The sequence below is a fragment of the Carcharhinus amblyrhynchos genome, chromosome 26, assembly GCF_965287045.1.
Source record: "Carcharhinus amblyrhynchos chromosome 26, sCarAmb.v2.hapA, whole genome shotgun sequence".
In the NCBI taxonomy this organism is placed as follows: Eukaryota; Metazoa; Chordata; class Chondrichthyes; order Carcharhiniformes; family Carcharhinidae; genus Carcharhinus; species Carcharhinus amblyrhynchos.
The window spans coordinates 17,562,203-17,583,168 of NC_137349.1; the positions used below are offsets into that span (position 1 = coordinate 17,562,203).

The 20,966-nt window shown below is 41.5% G+C and overlaps 1 protein-coding gene across 1 annotated transcript; it reads right to left on the reverse strand.

The window, feature by feature from the left end:
* Positions 1-654: 654 nt before the first annotated feature.
* Positions 655-20,248, reverse strand: gpx4b (glutathione peroxidase 4b). Its single transcript, XM_080212688.1, has 8 exons — positions 20,193-20,248; positions 17,226-17,316; positions 8,723-8,817; positions 5,633-5,777; positions 4,470-4,621; positions 4,182-4,206; positions 3,547-3,606; positions 655-1,012 (listed from the first exon to the last, which is right to left on the reverse strand). Exons 1-8 carry the CDS (start codon positions 20,246-20,248, stop codon positions 980-982), a joined length of 657 nt encoding a protein of 218 aa, XP_080068814.1. The 3' UTR covers positions 655-979.
* Positions 20,249-20,966: the final 718 nt, after the last annotated feature.

Below are 20,966 nucleotides of genomic sequence, written 5' to 3' on the forward strand. Positions count from 1 at the left end.
CTTCAGCAGTTTTCAAATGATCCACTTTAACCAAATTGTTCAGCCATGTGACTCCAGGTTATTCACTGGAGGCCTTGGCACTGTTTGTAGCTGGTATAAGTGCTGTTCTATCTTGTCATGGACATGGTAGCTAATGTTCACACTGGCAAATTCAGATGCAAGATCTGGCTGGTAGGGTTATTAGCTTTTGATGTCTTAGGCCCTCACTGATGACAGTGATTATGGGTTACATGCAAATTTTCAACTTACTAGAAAGGGAGAGTAAATTGGCACCAATGGGTCACACTGATGTTTGTCTTGTCACAACAGATATTGCAGAAAAGAGGGTCAGGGAATACTTACAAAATCATTTAAATCCACCTTTGAAAAGTTTGCAGCAAGAGGAGCACAAATTAAAACTTTTCCCACTAATTCATCCAAAACTAGACATCAGGGAGTCTGAAGATGACAGGATATGGTTGAGTGTTAGCAGCAGAGTTTGTAGGCTGCCCATAGCATCACCAAAGGCCAAAAATCAGATTGTGAAAATTCATGGTACGATGAAAGAATGGGAAGAGAAACCATAAGCGTTTTGACCAGAATGCAATTGATTGGAGAAATGTTTTTGCACATCTTAGGATTATTTGTGTAGCAGTCAAAACTCATTTGACAAGATTCGAAGCAATAGAAATACCATTTTTAATTTCATAGCCAAACCAAGGAATATAATCTAGCAAGAATATTTTAATTGCCATAAAACAAGAGAGAGTTCAACAAGTGATTCTATACAATTAGATTAATGGAATATACAGCAACAATTTGGCCAAGAAACTCAATGTACAATTTATAAATCAGAATTTCCTCCAGGTATGCACACCACATTTGTCAGATCCACTTCTCCACATGTTAACAGGTTTAAAAGCAGACCGTCATTGTCCTGTACTGAAAAACTGAAATATCAGTAGATAGAGTTTAATTTCCACCAGCTGCTTGTATTTGTTTATAGGTATGTCAAGATTTCCTTTTCAGCCACCTGTTTGAAATAAAGAAACTGTAAATATAAAATGCATAGAAGCCTTTATCAATGCTTGGCTGAGCTCCAACAAGATTGACTAAGCATTCAACCCTATAGGTAATGCTTACACAGCTAATGGGGAAAGAACTGCTGTGGAGATTGGGCCAAAAAAAAGAAAACAAGTAGTTTAGGAGTAAATCAGTGGATATAAAAAAGGATGCACAAGTGAAATGACAGGCATCAAATTGGGTTGTGCCAGTAGAGAGGCTTTCTCACCATCCTCCCAATTTGGGAAGTAGCAGCCATGATAAGTCCAAATTATCAGGCAGAAAGTCAGGTTTTATGTTGACAAGAAAATGGCCAAATTGCAATTCCTGAATTGAGGTGAAAATCTGACCCCATCAGACAACACAGACATGAAATGAGCAATATGGAAACTGACTTTCCTGTAGAAATATTGACAAAACACCATGAAGTGAAGTTATATCTATTAGTACCCTAACCCCTCAAAAACAGTATATTGCACACATTGGCTTCCAATTTAAAATTGAAAACTCCTAAGATACATGAAAAATGACATCAAAGTCAACCTCAGTATCTCCTTCAGCCAACAGTAACCAAAGCTATTATCCATCAATATGGACATGGAATGTTCCCTCCAAGAGGAGGGCAGCTGTTTGCTGAAAACATTCCCACAAAAGGCATGTGCAATAGATGGAACTGGTGTCAAGCCCCAGTGCTGTCTTCAAAACAGATTATAATCCCCATCTAAAGTGGGATTACACTGAACCAGCATCTAGGTTTTATTAATATATTCACTTGATCTCAAACCATGTACTATTTACAATACCTGATCTTCAAGGTCCTTTTGTTCTTTCTAGTTACTTGTTCTGTCCCTTTGCCTGCTGCTCTTTGTCCCTCACTGCACTAAGATCCTCAAAGAAAATTTCCTACTTGAGATACAAAGCCAAAACTATGATATCTAACATATACACTAGTATCTCTGGAAGTGATATAAAGTTTCAAATGCATATATTACTCTAAACACTAGAAAAGGAATTTAACACCAATTCAAAAGAGTAATACTGCAAAAGGTAATCAATGCCTCCTAATGAGGAAATGGACATAACTAGTTTACACATCAAATTACAGTCCCATATGAGAAGTTGTTCAAAATCTAAGAATTCATCACAACTGATAAGAGATATTGACACACCATGGCTGTCACTCTTCAGTATCAGATGCTGTTCATTAGAAAACCTTGGGTGGTTTCATTGGCAATGTAGGGAATTTATACATATGTTCCCAGTCCATTGTAATGAATTTTCATTATTAGGGGAAATACTTTAGGGAAAAAACAGCTGGGATGCTGCAGTTGGCTTTAATGCTTTGGAGTGGAAGAGGGAACATCAAAGTTAAAAAAAAAAATCACATGCAAGAACTGCTCCACATTACAGTTCCTGTTGGAGGGGAAGAACTGGTACAGGAACAGCTATCACATGATGCAGCCATATCAGCCACTGAATTCTACATGGATGACTATTTGTGGTTAGCCAGTGCCCATAAAACTACATACTTAACACAAAATAAGGGTACAAAAAAAACAGAACCATCCCAATTTAGCAACACTGAATTACACAAGATGCCATTGTCCCAGTTTTAAAAATTCCAGCAGCGGCATTGTGGGCACTGCTGATATAGCAACGGAGGCTTGGTGTTCAGTGAGGAATTAGAACTGTGTTGGAGAATAAATGGTACTTGGGGGGTCAGTGAAAGAGGTTGCCCCCAGCCAGTGGCTTGTGCACTTTGCCTCTCCACTGCTGCCACCCTCCCACCAAAACCAGGTCATCTGCACCAGCAAGGAAATGTTAAATCCAGCTCAGCATTTCAGTGCTTTGCTGATAAAATGGAACAGGAGCACAGCATGTTCACTGTCCATCCCAAACAGGTTAGGCATTCTAATTAAAATCACTGGCTGTATAGATATGGATTATTCTACATCAGCTGACACAGGATTGAATATTGTTCTGCAGACTTTTTTTTATTTTAGAGACCACTTCAGATGAGCATCTAAACAGTTATGCTTCTTGCAAAAGATAAGCATGCCAGAAGTAATTGGGAACATAAACATGGCAGCCATTTTAAAATGGAGTACTAGTCAGAGGCTTCATTATTCACATTCCTATTGTAAACAAGCAAGGTGGACAGCAGTGGTTAGCACTGCTGTCACATAGCACCAGGGACCCAGGTTTGATTCCCAGCTTGGCTCACTATCTGCACTTTCTCCCCATGTCTGTGTGGGTTTCCTCCAAAGATGTGCAGGTTAGGTGGATTGGCCATGCTAAATTGTCCCTTAGTGTCAGGGGAACAAGCAAGATAAGTGCATGGGGATAGGGTCTGGGTGGAATTGTGGTTGGTACAGACTCAATGGACCAAATGGCCTCCACCTGCACTATAGGATTCTATAGTTTAGTTGCTCTTTCAGACCAGCTGTAGAGATTTGGTCTGACACCCTTTCCTACACATCGTAGAAATTGGTTCAATGAACTTACCATAGGGTCATCCATGGGAGAATACCTTTTGACAACCTGACCTTCTTTGTTGATCAGAAACTAGAAAAGGGAGAGGAAAAAAGTTAATGTGATCATACACAAATTCTGCTTCAGTCAGTGCATGTGGAAACAGCTCCTCACTATCTTGATCCTCCCACACCGACATCAGCTATTTTTTCCTGGATAAGCAGAGGTTTCTCCTCTCCTCCACAAACTACTCACTGGCCTGGCAAATCAGATGACCTTTCAACTGCATGTTGTTATCACCAAGACAACCTATTTCAACCTCCACAATATCACTTGATCCCTGTCTAAGCTTTTCTGATGATGTAAAGTTCTTATGGATAATGTTATTTCCAGCACACATCCCATTTTCTATAAACCCCATTCACCCACTCTACTTGCTGATTAACTATATTGGCTCCTGATTAAACAATGGATGAAAATTTTAAATCCTTCCATTGTGTGTAATCATGTCCACCCATTGCTCATATGTCCATTCAGTTTTGGTTGGTCTTTGATGATCACCAGGCCCCATGCTTTGGAACTTCTTTCTGACCTATACATTTTGGATTTTTATGGCAAGTTCTATACAGAAAGATGTACATGCTGGCAAGACTAATTAGCTTCCATACCTTGGTGAAGTTCCACTTAATGGCACTGTGAAAGAAATTAAAAAAGTTTTAGCTTCCTTGAAGAAATTGCTCAGAGTCTGATATTAGTGATAAAGTATCCAAGAACTTTATTAAGATATCTCAAATCTCAAGGGACTTGAGATGTCACTTAGAGTTCAGTGTCAATTTTATGCTACAACTATTTTATCAAGTTATAGAAAGTTGACAGGTCTAAGAATGACACTGTCCTGGGGGTGGGTATTTATAATTTGTCACCTCCTTATGCAAAAAAAAGTGACTCATACATACTTTCCCAAGAGCCCTTTTCCTTTGGGCTGCTCCTTCATCCATTTCCAGAGGGGGTGGGCATTATTTCCATTTACATCAATTTTACTGAACATGTCAAACTTCACATTGTAACCTTCTGCAAATGCTTTAATGTCTGCTTCACTTCCAGGTTCCTGAAAATAATAAAAGGGCATTTCTAGATGAATTAAGTTCACTGACAAACCCAAACTTAGAAGTTATTTTTAATTAAACAGATCAGTGCCCAAATGTATGGTTAAATTAAAAGCTTTAGGTTCAGGCCAAGTATTTGGAGTGTACGCAGATAATGGCTGTGAATCTCCAACCTGCTGTACTAATTTTTTTAGTGCAGTGGGCTGGAAGGTTCTTGCATGTGTTTGCACCCTGCTAGCTGGATTTCCAGCAGCGTCAACTCCACACCAGAGATGGGCTGGAGAGGCACAAAAACCATTTAAAGTCATTTTAATATATGATTTGAATGTGATTAGTGAAATCTCTGCCCCCTACAGGATTACAGTAGGTCCCCACTTTTGGGGATCCAGCAAGCCCTTGTTAGAGAGTGAATTGAGGTGGGGGGGAGAAAGAGGAGAAAGAGAAGCAGCTGCAATTTGGGGTCCCAAAGAGGGCACTCTGGGCAGTACCAATATGTGCATGTGCTGCCTGGCACTGCCCATCAGACATGAGTGTCTCACTGCTACTGAATAGGAATTGGAGGGGCTTCAGGGTTGGCAGTGATCAGGCTGTGGAAGTGCCCCTCAGAGCTGGCATGTTGTGGGGCTACTGCGCATGCACTGATCTGAGTGCTGCCAGATTAGCACTTGCGCAGAGGCCTGCTTAGTGCTATGCTGCTGGCCTCTGCAGCAGGAACAGGCCCTGCCCTAAGGGTTTTCACGCTTGTGACCTCTGCAGTGCAGAGTGTGAGAGATTCATTTTGGAACTCCCATTGATAAAAAATTACTCCAGTTTTCACACAAATTTGAATTTTTGGGGGCATTCTGGCCAATATGCCAGCATGTATGGGTAATTTTTTCCACTTTGACAAAACATTATTAAGCACACTGAACTAATGAAATCCATCCATTCAGGAAATTCCCCACTCAAAACTGCTTGCAAACACAAGAGCTCTGCAAATATTACATGTTCAACATTTTCCCCATTAAATTTACCTGTTTGCCAAACTGATTGCAGGGGAAAGCCAAAATCCGTAAACCTTTCTCAGCATACCGGGTGTACAGTTCAGTAAGCTGTGTGTAGTTTACGGATGTCTTTCCTCATTTGGAAGCCACATTTGTGATGATGCAGACAAAACCCCTAAAAAAACCAAACATGAACATAAAAGACTGTGGCTAATTTGTTTGGAGAGTACAGGCTATCATAAAATTACAAGCATGAAAACACAGTAGTTATTGGTATTTGCACTTTGGGACTTTGACTGAAGTACAAGAAGCAGATTTTAAACAGCCAGGACTTGCATCACAAAATTGCAGTTTATGATGCAAGATTTCTTATCTGCCATGGGAAACAAACCAGGCTCCTTGCTAACTGCACAGTATTTGCAATAAATACAGACCTACACTAGAAGCAAACATTTTATCTTTAATTGCAAATGTTACCAAAATCTATTTTCATGACCAAGTTAAAAAATGAGAGAAATAGTTTGGAGATAAGGTCACGTGCAGCAAAAGGCTGCTTTGCTATAGGCCAATTTCACCACTTGTGCCCAGTGCATTAAATTTCCAAGATGGTGCCAGAGTGAGGCGACTTCTAAGCTGTGCCCAGCATACCTTCTAATTCTTTTACTTATGTTCTATGCTTCTAAAACTTCATTCTAACTCAAACTCTACATTCTGCACTCGTCTTTCTGTATGAACGGTATGCTTTGTCTGTATAGCACACAAGAAACAATACTTTATTGTATGTTGATACATGTGACAAATCAAAAATTTGGATGTTAAAATGTTAAAGCTTTAAACTCTTGGGTTTAAAGAAGGTTGATCAAATGCCTGTGTTTTGATTTTTCAAATCCATTCTTTGTCAGTAGACATAGAACAATTTCTTGGAGGCCACTGAGGTCCACTATTTAATTAATCCAGTCTCCTGCAATCTTCTTTGCAATACAAATCCTTTTCAGTTACTACAGAATCTCTTTCTATCACCATTTCAGATCATACATTAAAATGCCCCAGTTCTTTTGCCAATTATGATTCCCAAAGTGTGGTGCTCAGAGCCAACTTTTGCCAAGTATGAATGCCTGTCAAACAGCACTTGTACGACCACCGTCACAGATTAGCATACAAATCCCACTTCATGGCAATTGCACTTGCCAAGGTTCTGCCCTATTTCACCAGTTTGGTCCTCCTGAAGTCCACTACCACCCTCCTCATTGCCAATATTATTATACAGGATGCCTCCTGCCCAGAGACTGCAGTGGATAATGGATCTGATGCATTTCTGATCTGCAATACTGCCAAGAGTCTTGTGGATGAGGAATGGTCTGAAAGTCCAGAGCACACAATGGCAAGCACTACTGCCCCTCAGCACCAGCAACCAGGTTCAATTCCAGCCTCAGATGACTGTTTTGTGCAGAGTTTGCATGTTTGCACAGTGGGTTTCACCCCACAAATCTAAAGATGTGCAGGTTAGGCAAGTTGGCCATTGTTAATTGCCCCTTAGTGTCCAAAGATGTGCAGGTTACAGGGATAGGGGATTGTTGTCAATGCAGACTTGATGGGCCAAGAGGCCTCCTTCTGCACTGTAAGAATTCTAGGATACATTAGCTCACACTTGAAATAAAAGAATACCTCAGTCAGAAAAAGCCCAAAATCTGTGGTTAAAATCCAAAAACAGACTAATGCCAATTGAAGACTGCAACTGAGTTTTCACTTAACCCCAATAGCACTGTTACATTCATAAGATGGAGAAGCACAAGATCTACCGGAGGAACTATAGACTTAGACTTCAGAAAGGCACAGGAGCAAAATAACTGACCTATAGGGATTTTAAAAAGGATTGTTTCTTATATTCAAGCCTGGTGAGTTCAATTAAATAATCCATAAGTAGGTGTCTAGTGATACAATTTGTCAGGATCCATATTAGATGGTGTAGATTTGAGCAAGGTGTGCTTAAGGGTTAAGTTAGATTTACATTAATATGCATGCATGGAAATTTGGGTTTCAGTTCAAACTGACTGCATTGCGCTTTTGAGTTTGGTGTGAAAAGCAATCAGAGCTTAATGACCAAGTTAAAAAGACCTTTGCAGTGTAGTTGCAAGCTAGACTCATGACCTGTGATAAGGGTACTGCAAAAGGCCTCCCAAAATAACCAAAGTCTAGGAACTAGGAAGTTGAGACAAAGAAAGAACAAGAAAGTGAACAAGGTCCTTAAGAGGAGAATTCAAGTAAAAAAAAGAAAAATGCTCTTGCTGAAAGAAGGTAATGTTTGAAGACATCTTATTACATAGTCTGTGAAGCAGTAGTGTTCTATTGGTGTGGCTGAGCACCTGAGAGTTTGCATGGGAACTTGAATACACATGGCACTCCAAGGCAGGGGAATACTGAGAGTTGGGAATCCTGGAAGTGGATTATTGCTTCAGAAACTTCCAAATGTTTTTAAGCATGTGTAGAAAACCAGAGGGCACAGTGTAATCATCATCTTGGAGGTTTAGGGAATTTGAACAGAAGTTTGACTGGATGGCATTAGTCACTTAATTTCAAAGTGGGACCACAGTTGGCCTCTAGGAACAGTGTGTTTGCTGACATTTTAGCACAAGATATATTTTGTAGCTGGTTATCCTGAAATCTGTATACATTTGAGTAGTTTATCCATTGTTATATGGAATCTGACACTGGAGAACCTGGATGAGCAAAAAAGTCAAGCCAGTGTTTCATTCTGGGACCTTCCTGTCCAATTATAAACTGGGATCCCAAATAGTTAAGTGGATTTAATTCATTGCAGGAAGATGAAATATTTGTCCTGGAAGCTGCGGGTTGCATTAACCTTTATTCTTTCATTGCTGTGATAGACCACCTAACGGTACAGGAAGAGTCATTCAGCCCATAAAGTCTGCACCATCCGTGTTTAACATGGCCAATCCACCCAGCCTGCACACCTTTGGACTGTGGGAGGAAACCAGAGGCTAATGACTGCTGGATCTTTTATACAAATGAGGTTTGAAATTTTAACATGAGCAAACTTCCAAAGCAGTTAATTGTTTAGTGGAAAGGAGTGAGTTGGAACAGTACGCTTGTCTACCTTACCTGTATTTTTCCAGAGATACCTCATTGCCATCTATGTCTTTGGCACTAAATTCATAAATGGATGTGGCTTTCTGCCAGTCTTCTGGTTGTGCACTCTGAAAGAAATGATAAATAAAAACATGACAAATATCAGCTAAGAGAATATGAATATCAGATACATTTTTGTTCCCACGAGCATTAATCAGCTAGCTGAATCAGGTAAGTGATGTAGTTGTTGCATTTTGATAAACATGTTCAGCATTCCCCAGTGTATTTCCTCACTGATAAATGGATCTATGTTATTAGGCAGGAGATGCCCCAAAGGTTTGTAAACAAATCAAAGAAGTTAAAGACTACTTATTTTGCACCCCACCCCCCCCCCCCAAACAGGATTTTGAAGGTAGTAAATTTCTGTCTATAGTATTTCTCCAGGGCCTTGAGGTGGTGCCTGTATGTTGTCCAACTTAAAACTGTTCAGAGTTGGGGGAACAACTGCCTTACAAGAGGGTCTGTCGCGTTTGTCAAAGATTCTTGTCCTTAGGATGTCCGAATGTGGTGTTTATGTATTGGATATATTAATGGACTTCCACAGTCAATGTCAGCCTTCAATGAGATGTGGCTCCTCAGGTAGGAGGGGGAGGGTTACGCAGTTGATCCTGATTTGGAGTGGGGGTGATATGGTTTGGGTAAAAGGACTTAATCTTGAGGTGGAGGCCAAAGATTCTTCAGCATGTTTCTGCAAAAAGTGTCAAGCATGACTTGAGGGAAGATTCTCAGTACAGAGATGGCAATGAAGCAATAGTTAGTTTTCTTGGAAGTTCATTGATCCTGTAGGTGATGTCCACTCCACTAGGAAGCTTATTTTTGACAAGCTAAAGGACGGTGGCAGAGAAGATGGAGAAAAAAAAAGAGTGGGTGTGAGGACTGTTGTTAGGAGGACGTTGATGAATTTCTCTTGGACATCTCGCCTTTGACAGGGTCAGCCACAGCTTTTCCCAAATAGTGAAAATCGTTTCCACTGTTCAGTTTGAAGCCACACTTTCGGGAAGGATTACTTCAGAGCGAGTGGGAGAAAGCGGCTAATGAGGAATTGGGCAATTCCTAGTGATGGAGAATAGGAATATTACTTGGTAGTTTCCAGTTTATTTTGGTCTCCCTTTCTTGAAGCTGGAGGCAATGACAGCAGAATGTCTTCGTTCCCAGATTGTCAGGAGCATTTGATGGATTGAAAGTGATTTCCAATTTCAGAAGCATAAGAAATTTCTAGAGGGTCTAAGAGTCTTTGACACTTCTTCACAAGAGAGCAGTTGAGACAGGGTCATTGACTATTTAAAGAGGGGGATAGGATAATTCTTGACTAACAAGGGAATCAATAGAGGACACAGGGAGGGCAGGGAAGAAGACAGGCAAGTGGAATGGAGTTGGCCACAAATTTTGTTGAATGGCAGAGCAGGATGAGTGGCTAAATGATCTGCTGTACATTCACTTCAGGTTCAGATAAATCAACATGGTTCATACCTTTTCCCAAATTGCTGGAGGGGATTCTGTAACTTGACATAAATTACTAGAATATCCCAGTCAATTCCGTGCACTACCTACTTCAATTGTAGCATGATCAGTGAATTAAGAACCAAGCCTTTGGGGTTTGGTGGCCATTAATAGATAACTATTGCTTTCACTATGTGAAAGACTAATATTTAGTGTAAAATTTTTAGCAGCAACTGCTCAAATCTGCCTTCGTGTTCCCACCGAAATCAGGTTTTGCAGAGTTACAGGAACTGCACATTTTAGATGAAATTCCCCCCCGCCCACATTAAGGTGACAGAAGGATCACTCATTTCAGTCTGCAGACATCTGCAAAGGAAAAGCATCTCAAAAGAATCCTAGTTGTAGCCTTCAGTAAGTTTACTGCAATCTTTAATCATTGCAACGATTTTTGGACTCCTTGTCATTGAAGAGAGGATCAGCTACTTCAGAAGAGGAGCACATATTTTGTATGTGCAAGAGAGATGGAGGCTTTTTAAAAAAGCTTGTATTTAAACTTAATAACCCATCATTACCATGGTACAAAGGATACAAACTCATTTGCAAGTCTGAAACTCATTACAAGGAATCAACTGCATTGCTCTAATGCAAAACTAGTCAGATTAAAAGCTAGGCAATCATCCACAGCATTGCCCACAGTAGATAACTACAAACATTCTTCAAATGCACTAGCAACACTGGGAATGGAGAGCTGCAGCTGTCATGTGACCATGTTAGAACAATAGGTTCCTGATTAAAGAACCTGTCTTAATAAGCAGGTCAAGGGTTATGGGGAAAAGGCAGGAGAATGGGGATGAGGAAAATATCAGCCATGGTTGAGCAGACTCGATGGGCTGAGTAGTCTAATTCTGCTCCTATGTCTTATGGTACTTAATCATTTATTTGGACCAAAATCAAATTCCACAGTAAGCACTGCTACTTTATAAAAGCCTGCCCATGAATATTAAAAATCCTATGGGAAGACAGTTCCAACTTTTTGCCTAGATAGACTAGGATTTTCTTGGGTAGCTAACTATAGAGCTGACACCCCCACCCACATCTGAGAAGCTTGGAAACCTTTTAGGATACCATAACAAAGTGAGCATGACTCCGGCACAGTTTTGCAGGATCCTCCATTGATGTTAGAGCATTTTTCAAAATATTCAGCTAAGTGGGGAGTTCTCCCAGTCAGTTTATAGATTTCATTAGCAGATCTCAGACAGGGCTTGAGACTTGCCCAAGAGCACCCTTCATCACTCGAGGACAGTTTGAGTTCATTCTCTAGTAGACTGTCCTGTTGGAAGTATATGTGGAAAAGTGAGCAAGTCAAATCTGGTAACTGCTTTTCAATAGTTTACTATAAGCAGAGCTAATGTGCAAAATAGATCTGCTTGGACCAATATTGCATGAATTCTGAAACCTGAAGTGTCCCAGTCAAGCTGCCTTTCATGGTAACTAACCCAAAATCTTATGAGTGAAAATAAAAGTTAAGGATCAGTCACCCAGTAGAAACAGGAACTCAAAACAAACAAAACCTGCCATTCCACAAGGAACAGCAAGGTGGATATTACACAAGTGCCTTTAACAAACAGACTGCATTCAAGTAATAAATCAAAGATAAATTTCAAGGTGATGAGAAATATGTTTAATGCCTTTGCTTTAAGGCAAAGTTGTAAGTGCAGCAGGTTGACAAATAGGGATGCCCGTTCACACCTGAGATAACATGTTTCAGTTTATAAACTTTCGCAATGCCTTGCAAAGAGAACAAAGGAAAACTGAGCAGTCAGGCAGAGACGTCAGGCAAATGGTGATGCCATTGGCAGAATGAGGAAATTAGGTTCACGATCAAGCATGCTCTAGAATCATGTTACAACTATGTGATTAGCAAGAACATGTTAAAGTCAACAAAAAACTATCCACTTGCCAAGGTGTGACAAAGAATACTATGTGGGCAATGAAGATGTCATCCAGTTGCACTGTTTATGCCTGAGCACACTTTAAAATCACATTAGACTGTATTGCAATCAGCATGAACAAGAGTCCAATGGCCAGGTGCTAAAGAATACTGAGCAAAAAAGATTAAATCAGTTCCAAAGACATTTGCATAAATGGAATGGTTGAGTCACAAGAACATTTGCAGGAGAGACTTCTGTGCTATTGAGTGACTCCTGAAGTGAAGACAGCATCAGGAATGGTACTGTGGACAATTCCAATGTTCAGTTTTATCCATAGTTACTTTAAAAATGAAGTTCATGCCTATAGTAGGACACCCACCATTAGACAATTAGTGGGCAAGATTCACATATTTCAAGAAGCTCAATAGTTAACTAAGAAAATTACAGCACAGGAACAGACCCTTCAGCCCTCCAAGCCTGCACCAACTATGCTGCCCGATCAAACTAAAACCCACTACCCTTCTGGAAGCCATATCCCTCCATTCCCATCCTATTCATGTATTTGTCCAGACACTGCTTAAAACTCACTATTGTGTCTACTTCCTCCCTCTAGCAGAGAGTTCCAGGTACCCACCACCCTTTTAAAAACTTGTCTTGTACATCTCTTATCTAACTTGTTGACAGTTCTTACTCAGTATTATTTCTCCCAAGCCATAATCCATTTTACTTTAATTTTCCTCACTGAGTGTATGTGCAGTGTGTTTACACTGGGAATCAAACCCAGGTCCCTGGTATTGAAGCAGCAGTGCTAACTACTGTGCCACCATGATGTGTTGTTTTATTTTATCTAGTAAACTTTGACATTTAGGCGTTTAGAGTAGCTAAGAGTAGTGGGCGAGAAGAGGATTGGGAGAGGTTTAAATGTCAAAGATTGACAAAGGAATTGATAAAGGGTAGGAGAAACTATGAAGCTGGGCTAGCGCTTAATATAAAAAAAGGATAGCAAGAGTTTTTATAAGTATATAAAAAGTAAGAGGCTGGCTAGGGTGAACGTTGGACCCTTAGAGGATGAGAAGGGGGACTTAGTGGTAGGGGATGGGGAAATGGCTGAGGTCTTGAATGACTTTTTTGTTTCGGTCTTCACGGAGGAGGACGTGAATAATTTGCCGGGTGTTAGAGATGGAAAGGTGGTAGGACTGGAGGGTCTCAATGACATTACTGTTACTAGAGAGGCGGTGCTCAACAGACTGGAGGGGCTGATTGTGGACAAGTCCCCAGGACCGGATGGAATGCATCTGAGGGTCCTGAAAGAAATGGCAGAGGTGATAGTGGATGCCTTGGTGGTTATTTTCCAGACGTCGCTGGATTCCAGGGAAGTGCCGGAAGATTGGAAAACGGCTAATGTTATGCCGTTGTTTAAGAAGGGTGCCAGGCAAAAGGCGGGGAATTATAGGCCGGTTAGTTTAACGTCTGTTGTAGGTAAAATGTTAGAATCCGTCATCAAGGAGGAAATAGCGAGGCATCTTGAGGGGAATTGCTTGATAGAGCAGATGCAGCACGGTTTCGTTAAGGGGAAGTCATGTCTGACAAATTTACTGGTGTTCTATGAGGATGTGTCTAGGGCGGTGGATAGAGGAGAGCCGGTGGGTGTGGTCTTTCTAGATTTTCAGAAGGCGTTTGACAAGGTACCTCACAAGAGGTTATTGCAGAAGGTCAGGGGACATGGAGTTGGGGGGTAGGGTGTTAGCGTGGATAGAGGACTGGTTGTCAAATAGGAGGCAGAGAGTGGGGGTCAATGGGTGCTATTTGGATTGGCGGATGGTGACTAGTGGAGTGCCTCAGGGGTCGGTGCTGGGGCCTCAGCTATTTACCATTTATATAGATGACCTGGAGGAGGGAACCGAGTGTATGGTGTCGAAATTTGCTGATGACACCAAGATTGGTGGGAAGGCAAATTGTGCGGAGGGTGTGGAGAGTCTGCAGAAGGATCTAGATAGACTGGGCGAATGGGCTAGGAACTGGCAAATGGAATTTAATGTTGGCAAGTGCGAGGTGGTCCACTTTGGTAGGAATAATGGTAGGAAGGATTATTACTTACGTGGAGAAAAACTGCAGCAGGCGACAGTGCAGAGGGACCTCGGGGTCCTTGTGCATGAGTCGCAAAAACCCAGCTTGCAGGTGCAGCAGGTGGTCAGGAAGGCAAATGGGATGCTGGCCTTCATAGCGAGGGGGATTGAATATAAAAGTAGGGAGGTCTTGCTGAGGCTATATAGGGCATTGGTGAGGCCGCAGCTGGAGTACTGTGTGCAGTTTTGGGCGCCGTACTTACGCAAGGATATTTTGGCCTTGGAGGGAGTGCAGAGGAGGTTTACTAGGCTGATACCGGAGTTGAGGGGGTTGAGCTATGAGAAGAGGCTGAATAAACTAGGCTTATACTCGTTAGAGTTTAGAAGAATGAGGGGAGATCTCATTGAGACGTATAAGATGATGAATGGGATGGATAGGAGAGAGGTGGACAGACTCTTCCCGCTCAGAAAGGACAGTAGGACTAGGGGGCACAGCCTCAAAATAAAGGGGGGGTGGTTTAGAACGGAGTTGAGGAAGAACTTCTTCACTCAAAGGGTGGTGAATCTCTGGAATTCTCTGCCCGTTGAAGTGGTGGAGGCTGCCTCGCTAAATATTTTTAAGAAGCGGGTTGATGGGTTTTTGATAAGAGAGGTGATTAAGGGTTATGGGGAGAGGGCAGGAATGTGGAACTGAGCCACGACAGATCAGCCATGATCTTACTGAATGGCGGGGCAGGCTCGAAGGGCCAGATGGCCTACTCCTGCTCCTATTTCTTATGTTCTTATGACATTTGCCAATTTAGTATCAGAGTTATAATGTGGAGAAGCCAGCGTTGGACTGGGGTGGGCACAGTAAGAAGTTTCAACACCAGATTAAAGTCCAGATTTAACTGGAATCACGAGCTTTCAGAGAACTGCTCCTTCATTAGGTGAGTGGCCACCTGAGAAAGGAGCAGCACTCCAAGGCTCATGATTCCAAATAAGCCTTCAGACTTTAACCTGGTGTTCAGAGACTTCTATCTAATTACTACCACTCAATCCAAAGGTTGTACCCCTGTCATCCCCATGCTTGCTATCTACACTGGCCAATACTGTCTCGATTTTAAAATACTCAAATTGCTCCAGAGCCTCACTTTCTATTGTTAACTTTCATGAGCCCTGCAAGCTTGGGCTACTAATTCAAGCTTCTTATACATCCAAATTAGGGACAACATGATAGCACAGTGGGTAGTAGGCTAGTAGGCTCTCAGCACCAGGTTAAAGACCAACAGGTTTATTTGGTAGCATGAGCTACCAAGTCTCCCAGATTGTGCAAACTCCACACAGTGACCCATTCTCCAGGTGCCCCAGTTTCCTCCCACAGTCCAAAGATGTGCAGCTTAGGTTGATTGGTAATGCTAAAATTGCCCCTTAGTGTCCTGAGATGTGTAGGTTAGGGGGGGAATGAGTGGGTAAAATATATAGGAATAAGGGGGTAGGATTGTGACCCATACAGACTCAATGGGCTGAATGGCCTCTTTCTGTACTGTAGAGTTTCTATGATCTTTCAGAGCACTACCCCTTCATCAGGAGAGTGCAGGATTTAGTTCATAAACAGAGCATTACTCATTTATTGTTGGAATGCACATTTAAACAAACAGGTCATCAAGTCTGTACAAGTGCAGACAATGAGTGGAGAGAGTTAAGCACAGGTTAAAAGAGGTCTGAATTATCTTCAGCCAGGACAGTTAGTGAGATTTTGCAAGCCCAGGCAAGTCGTGAGGATTACAGATAGCATGACATGAACCCAAGATCCTGGTTGAGGCCACCCTCATGCATATAGAACTTGACTATCAGTTTCTGCTCAGCACCAGGGACCCAGGTTCAATGCCTGGTTTGGGTCACTGTCTGTGCAAAGGCAGTGAGAGGGGTAGTTCAGACAAAAAAAAAACTCAGGTTTAACTTAAATTTTTGTTCAGTTCTCTGTCCAAAAGGCAAATCTGATCCACAATATCCAAAGGCAAGAAAAGGAGGAAAGCCCCAAATCCACCCCAGCCAGAGCAAACATTGGTGTTGTTGGCATCAATCTCATCTGACCCAACTATCTATCTGCTGCCCACCTCAGTTGTAGAGCACCAATTTATCACCTTTCATCTTGAAAGTAATCTTAGGATTAGTTTCAAAACAATTCAGTTTAGAATGTATAACTTCCAAGTTTGCCAGTCAGAAAAGACCACAAAATTAAATGCGTAACTTCAATTTCATTTTAATAGATGAGGAAAGACGAGAAGCCCTGAACAAGTAATGTCACTGCAACAAGCTTATACCAGTTCAAAATTTAAGAATTTGAAACGCTAGTCACAGTAGTTTTGGAAGATAACTTACACGCATGGAAAAGAGGCCTTTAAAACGATGTGGGAGGAATATAACTCAGGTTTACATGCCGCAATATTAAAAACCTATTACGTCGGACCAAAATGCTGATAGCAATGCAAAAAAAAAAGCGTGTTCGTCCGTCAATATCACAGCACTGTTCCGCTTAGAAACCGGCAAGGGCGTTAATCTAATGAATGAAAACGGAACAAAAAGGAGATTTGGGTCCAAGGACGAGCCGGTCACTGATTGCGAGAGTAACCCACAATTTATTAAACCTGGGACTATCATGATGAAGTATGCGACTTCTACAGTCGTAGTTAAGTCATGTTAGCTAATTCATGCTGCAATTTTAAGTGCATTTGGCATGGAAGTGAATCAACTGCAGCAGTTGTGATGTTGTTTTTTTTTTGGAGGTGACCGGGCAGCATTAACAGGCCCGAGGTTGGGGGGATATGCAGTTTTCGCAATGCACCAAGATTTGCGGGAAATGCTTGGAGGACCTTGGCAGTACAGGAGAAAAGGGGCAAGATGATAGTCTCCAAAATATCCGTACCACCCAACACCTGGAGCACGGAGAGACAGGCTGCTGTGCGAAGCCGCCTTCCACCAACATTCTCCCTGCAGCTTGATACAATTCTTACCGCCCGCAGTGATTTCAAACACCGTGTCGACATAAAGACTCACCATCGCTGCTATCCGCCTCTGCTCCTTGACCGTCGATAAACCCAAGAGAAAGGCCCGCTTTATGAAGCCGCAGCTGGAATTAATCATGGCCCTGTGACAACACGAGAGACTGAGTCACTGAGGGGGAGGGACCAGAGACACTCCACCCCGCCTCCCCTGTCAGCCTGCTGGCCCACAGCCATGGGCACAACTGCGAAGGAGCTACTGTATTGTTTCCCCAGCTAACAAAAGGTTTTTTGCTTCAAATTATAAAATCTGAAAGCACGTGCTACGTGGTGTTTGCGGAGACTTTTCTTTTCAAACGTTTAACCACTGGCTTCTGATTATGCCATTAATGTTTGGCTCGGATTACATTCCACAAGATCAGAAACAGGAGCAGGAGTAGATCACACAGTGGATATAACGGAGAGTGCTCTGTTATTCAATAGAATCATTATCCGAAATAAAGGCAAACTACTGCAGGTTTTTAAAAAATCAATTCATGGGACATGGGCAGGGCCAGAATTTACTGTCCATCCCTACTTGCCATTTCAGAGGGGCATTTGAGAAGTCAACCGCATTGCTGTGGGTCTGGAATCACGTTGTAGGTCAGACCAGCTTTGTCTTTTAGGGTACCAACGTAATAAATTCATTCAAATTAACTGAGGCACAAATTAAAAGGGGGCAGACCAGGTAAGGACAGCAGATTTCTTTCTCAAAAAGACATTAGTAATGGGCAATGGCTTCCTGGATTTTTAATTCCAGACTTTTATTGAATTCAGATTTCACCATCTGCCCTGGTGGGATTCAAACCTGGGTCCCCAGGGCATTACTCTGGGTCTCTGGGGTTAGTAACAGTGCCATTATGTCACTGTCTGAATGCTGGAATCTGAAACAAAAACAGAAAATGCTGGAAAATCTCAGCGGGTCTGACAGCATCTGTAGGGAGAGAATAGAACCAATGTTTTTTGAGTCAGGACAATAACGTTTAAAACCCAGGCCTGTTACATAACATCGAGTGGGGGTCAGTTCCAAAATCATTCTGTTTCCACCACAAAGGTTAGGTTAAAATCAGGGTTACAGTGAGGGCTGTAAAGGGGAGATTTTATTTGTTATAATTGCCTTCTTTAAGAATATATTGCTTATCCCATATGACTTCCCATAGTTTAGAGTAAAACCATTGCTCAGCAAATTATATTGCTAAATATATTGCAAGCACAAGCCAGATAACATTTTGCTTTCAATCATTCATTATGCTATGTTCAAGTCTATAGTTGAGCAGCAATTTAGAGTGATTATTCTGAGTTATTATTTTTACTCTGTTGTCTTTTATTATGTTTGTTTCCTTAGAGGTCAGGCCAGCACTCTGAATTAGCTCAGTTCTTGTGGCCTGAGTTTATACAGGAGCCAGACAGTGGTTAAAAAGCTTTAATCTCTGCTGACTAAAAGATTTACATCAATTAATTTGTCTGATTCCATCTTAAAGCCTAATGGATGCAGTGTACTGAACAAAGCAAATCGTCCTGCAGAAATGACCAACAAATTGCATTCAACTCCAGAAAAACCAAAGGGTTAATTGTATAATTAATAAAAATAACTGCTCCCGTGGGACCCTGAAAATTTATCATTAATACAGTAGGAAGTGCTTTTCTGATGTTACAGATAAGGCAAAAAATTTGCTTTGTTCTGCATATGGAGATGATGGCATAGCGGTAATGTCACTGGGCCAATCTCACTAATTTGAAACTAATGTTGATTCTCGTAAAAACATATTTTGTTCACTAATGTCCCTTTAGGGAAGAAAATCTGTCATATTTACCTGATTTGGCCTACATGCGACTCCATACCTACAACAATATGACTCTTAACAGTCACCTGAAATGAGTTCACAGTACCAGTGACAGACACTTCCTATGAAATAATAAACTTAACAAAAAGGAGTGTTTTGTGAAACCTGTTTAGTTTTTATAAACAATTAAATTGGATTTGATAGCTTTATCTAAAGGGGGGGGGAGAGAGAGAGGAGAGGAAGAAAACTTAGTCAGTATTAATTAAGGGACTCTTAAGGGCCTGTCCATTTGGGATTGCAATTGTTCCATTTTTTTTCTGGAGAACCTGAACATGTACATATTAGTGCACAGATGTTGGACTTCCTGTGGGGCCCAAGTAAATTTTTTTGCGTTGTTTTCATACCAAATTTGTGGGGTCAACAAGGATGGCATGGCCGCCGTTCCTAACCTTGTCATCCATGGTCACTTTCCATCACATTGGATCTACTAGCCTTCCAAAGAATTGCCTGCTGTCTTCATAAAATTGCGGCAGTGTCCAACATGACAGCCACCTGCCTTTGCTTATGGCTCCAGGCAGGGGACTCCTGCCTTTTGGAGATGGATGACACCTCTGGTTTGGATATTTGCATTAATTTATCGTGTTGTAACAGCAATGAAACTGAAGCGCAGGGTACAGACAAATCTAAGCTAACACTGCGGTGTAGCGCTGAGGGAATGTTGCACTGTCAGAGGTTTCACCCATCTTCTTTCTCATATAAACATAAAAAGATATTTAATGTACTACTTTGAAGAACAGAAAACGATGTATTCTATAGCCTGGCCAATATTGATCTTTCAATCGACGTCACAAATACAGAATATCTGGTCATTATCATGTTACTGTTTGTTGGATCACAATGTGTACAAATTGCCTGCCACACTTCCAATATTATAATAATAACAAGGCTTCAAAAGTACTTTAAGGATTGTAATATGCGGTGGAATGTCAGTAGGTTGTGAAATGCAAGTCAGTCTTTCTTTATGGCGCAAGGACGCCTATTGTGAAGGGTAAAATTGCAAAATGCTAACTCTAGTGAAAAGAGCTGAAGTAGTCCGTTCAGTTCATCAAATCTGCACCAGCTCTCTGAAAGAGAATCTTACTCAGGCTCATCTCCCACCCTATCCCCATGCATTTACCCCACTAATCACCCTAACTTACCCATCTTGGGGCACTAAGGGACCATTTAGCATTGTTGATCCACCTAACCTGCACATCTTTGGACTGTGGGAGGAAGCCGGAGCACCCGGACAAAAACTAAGTAGACATGGGGAGAACATGCAAACTCCACGCAGACAATCACCATAGACTGCAATCGAACCCAGCTCCCTGGTGCTGTGAGGCAGCCATGCTAACTACTGTGCCACTGTATTGGGGAAAAAAAAAACAAAAAAGATCCATCATTTTGCCCAACATATATCACACTAACACTGCAAGTGCAGGGAACATTACAGACAAACGTGATGCAATCGTCTTCCGATGCATGCGCTCTCTCAGCAGAAGTTGCTGGATAGCAATCAGGATGGAATCACCAGCTTTCTCCACATTCCACCCCCTTCCCCCAACCATAATCCGGGAGCATAGAGGTGAATGGCATTAATCCTTTTTACCTTCATTGAACAACACAGACCTCAGAGTATCCTGGGCTTTCCTTCATTTGTATGGCACACTTAATCCCCAGATAAACTTACTGATCCATTAGAGCAATTAATACATCTACAAACTACAGCAACAACAACACTGTGGTCAGAATAAGTATGCATACAATCATTTCTATTTCTTTCCGGTTGCTCATACATGATCAAGGAACTGATGATAGCTTGTGGATAATTGCCCTGCCCTTCTTTGAAATACAGCCATGGGATCTTTTAAATCCACCTTAAAGAGCAGATAGACTCAGTTTAGTATCTGATTTGAAAGGCTAAAATTAAGAAT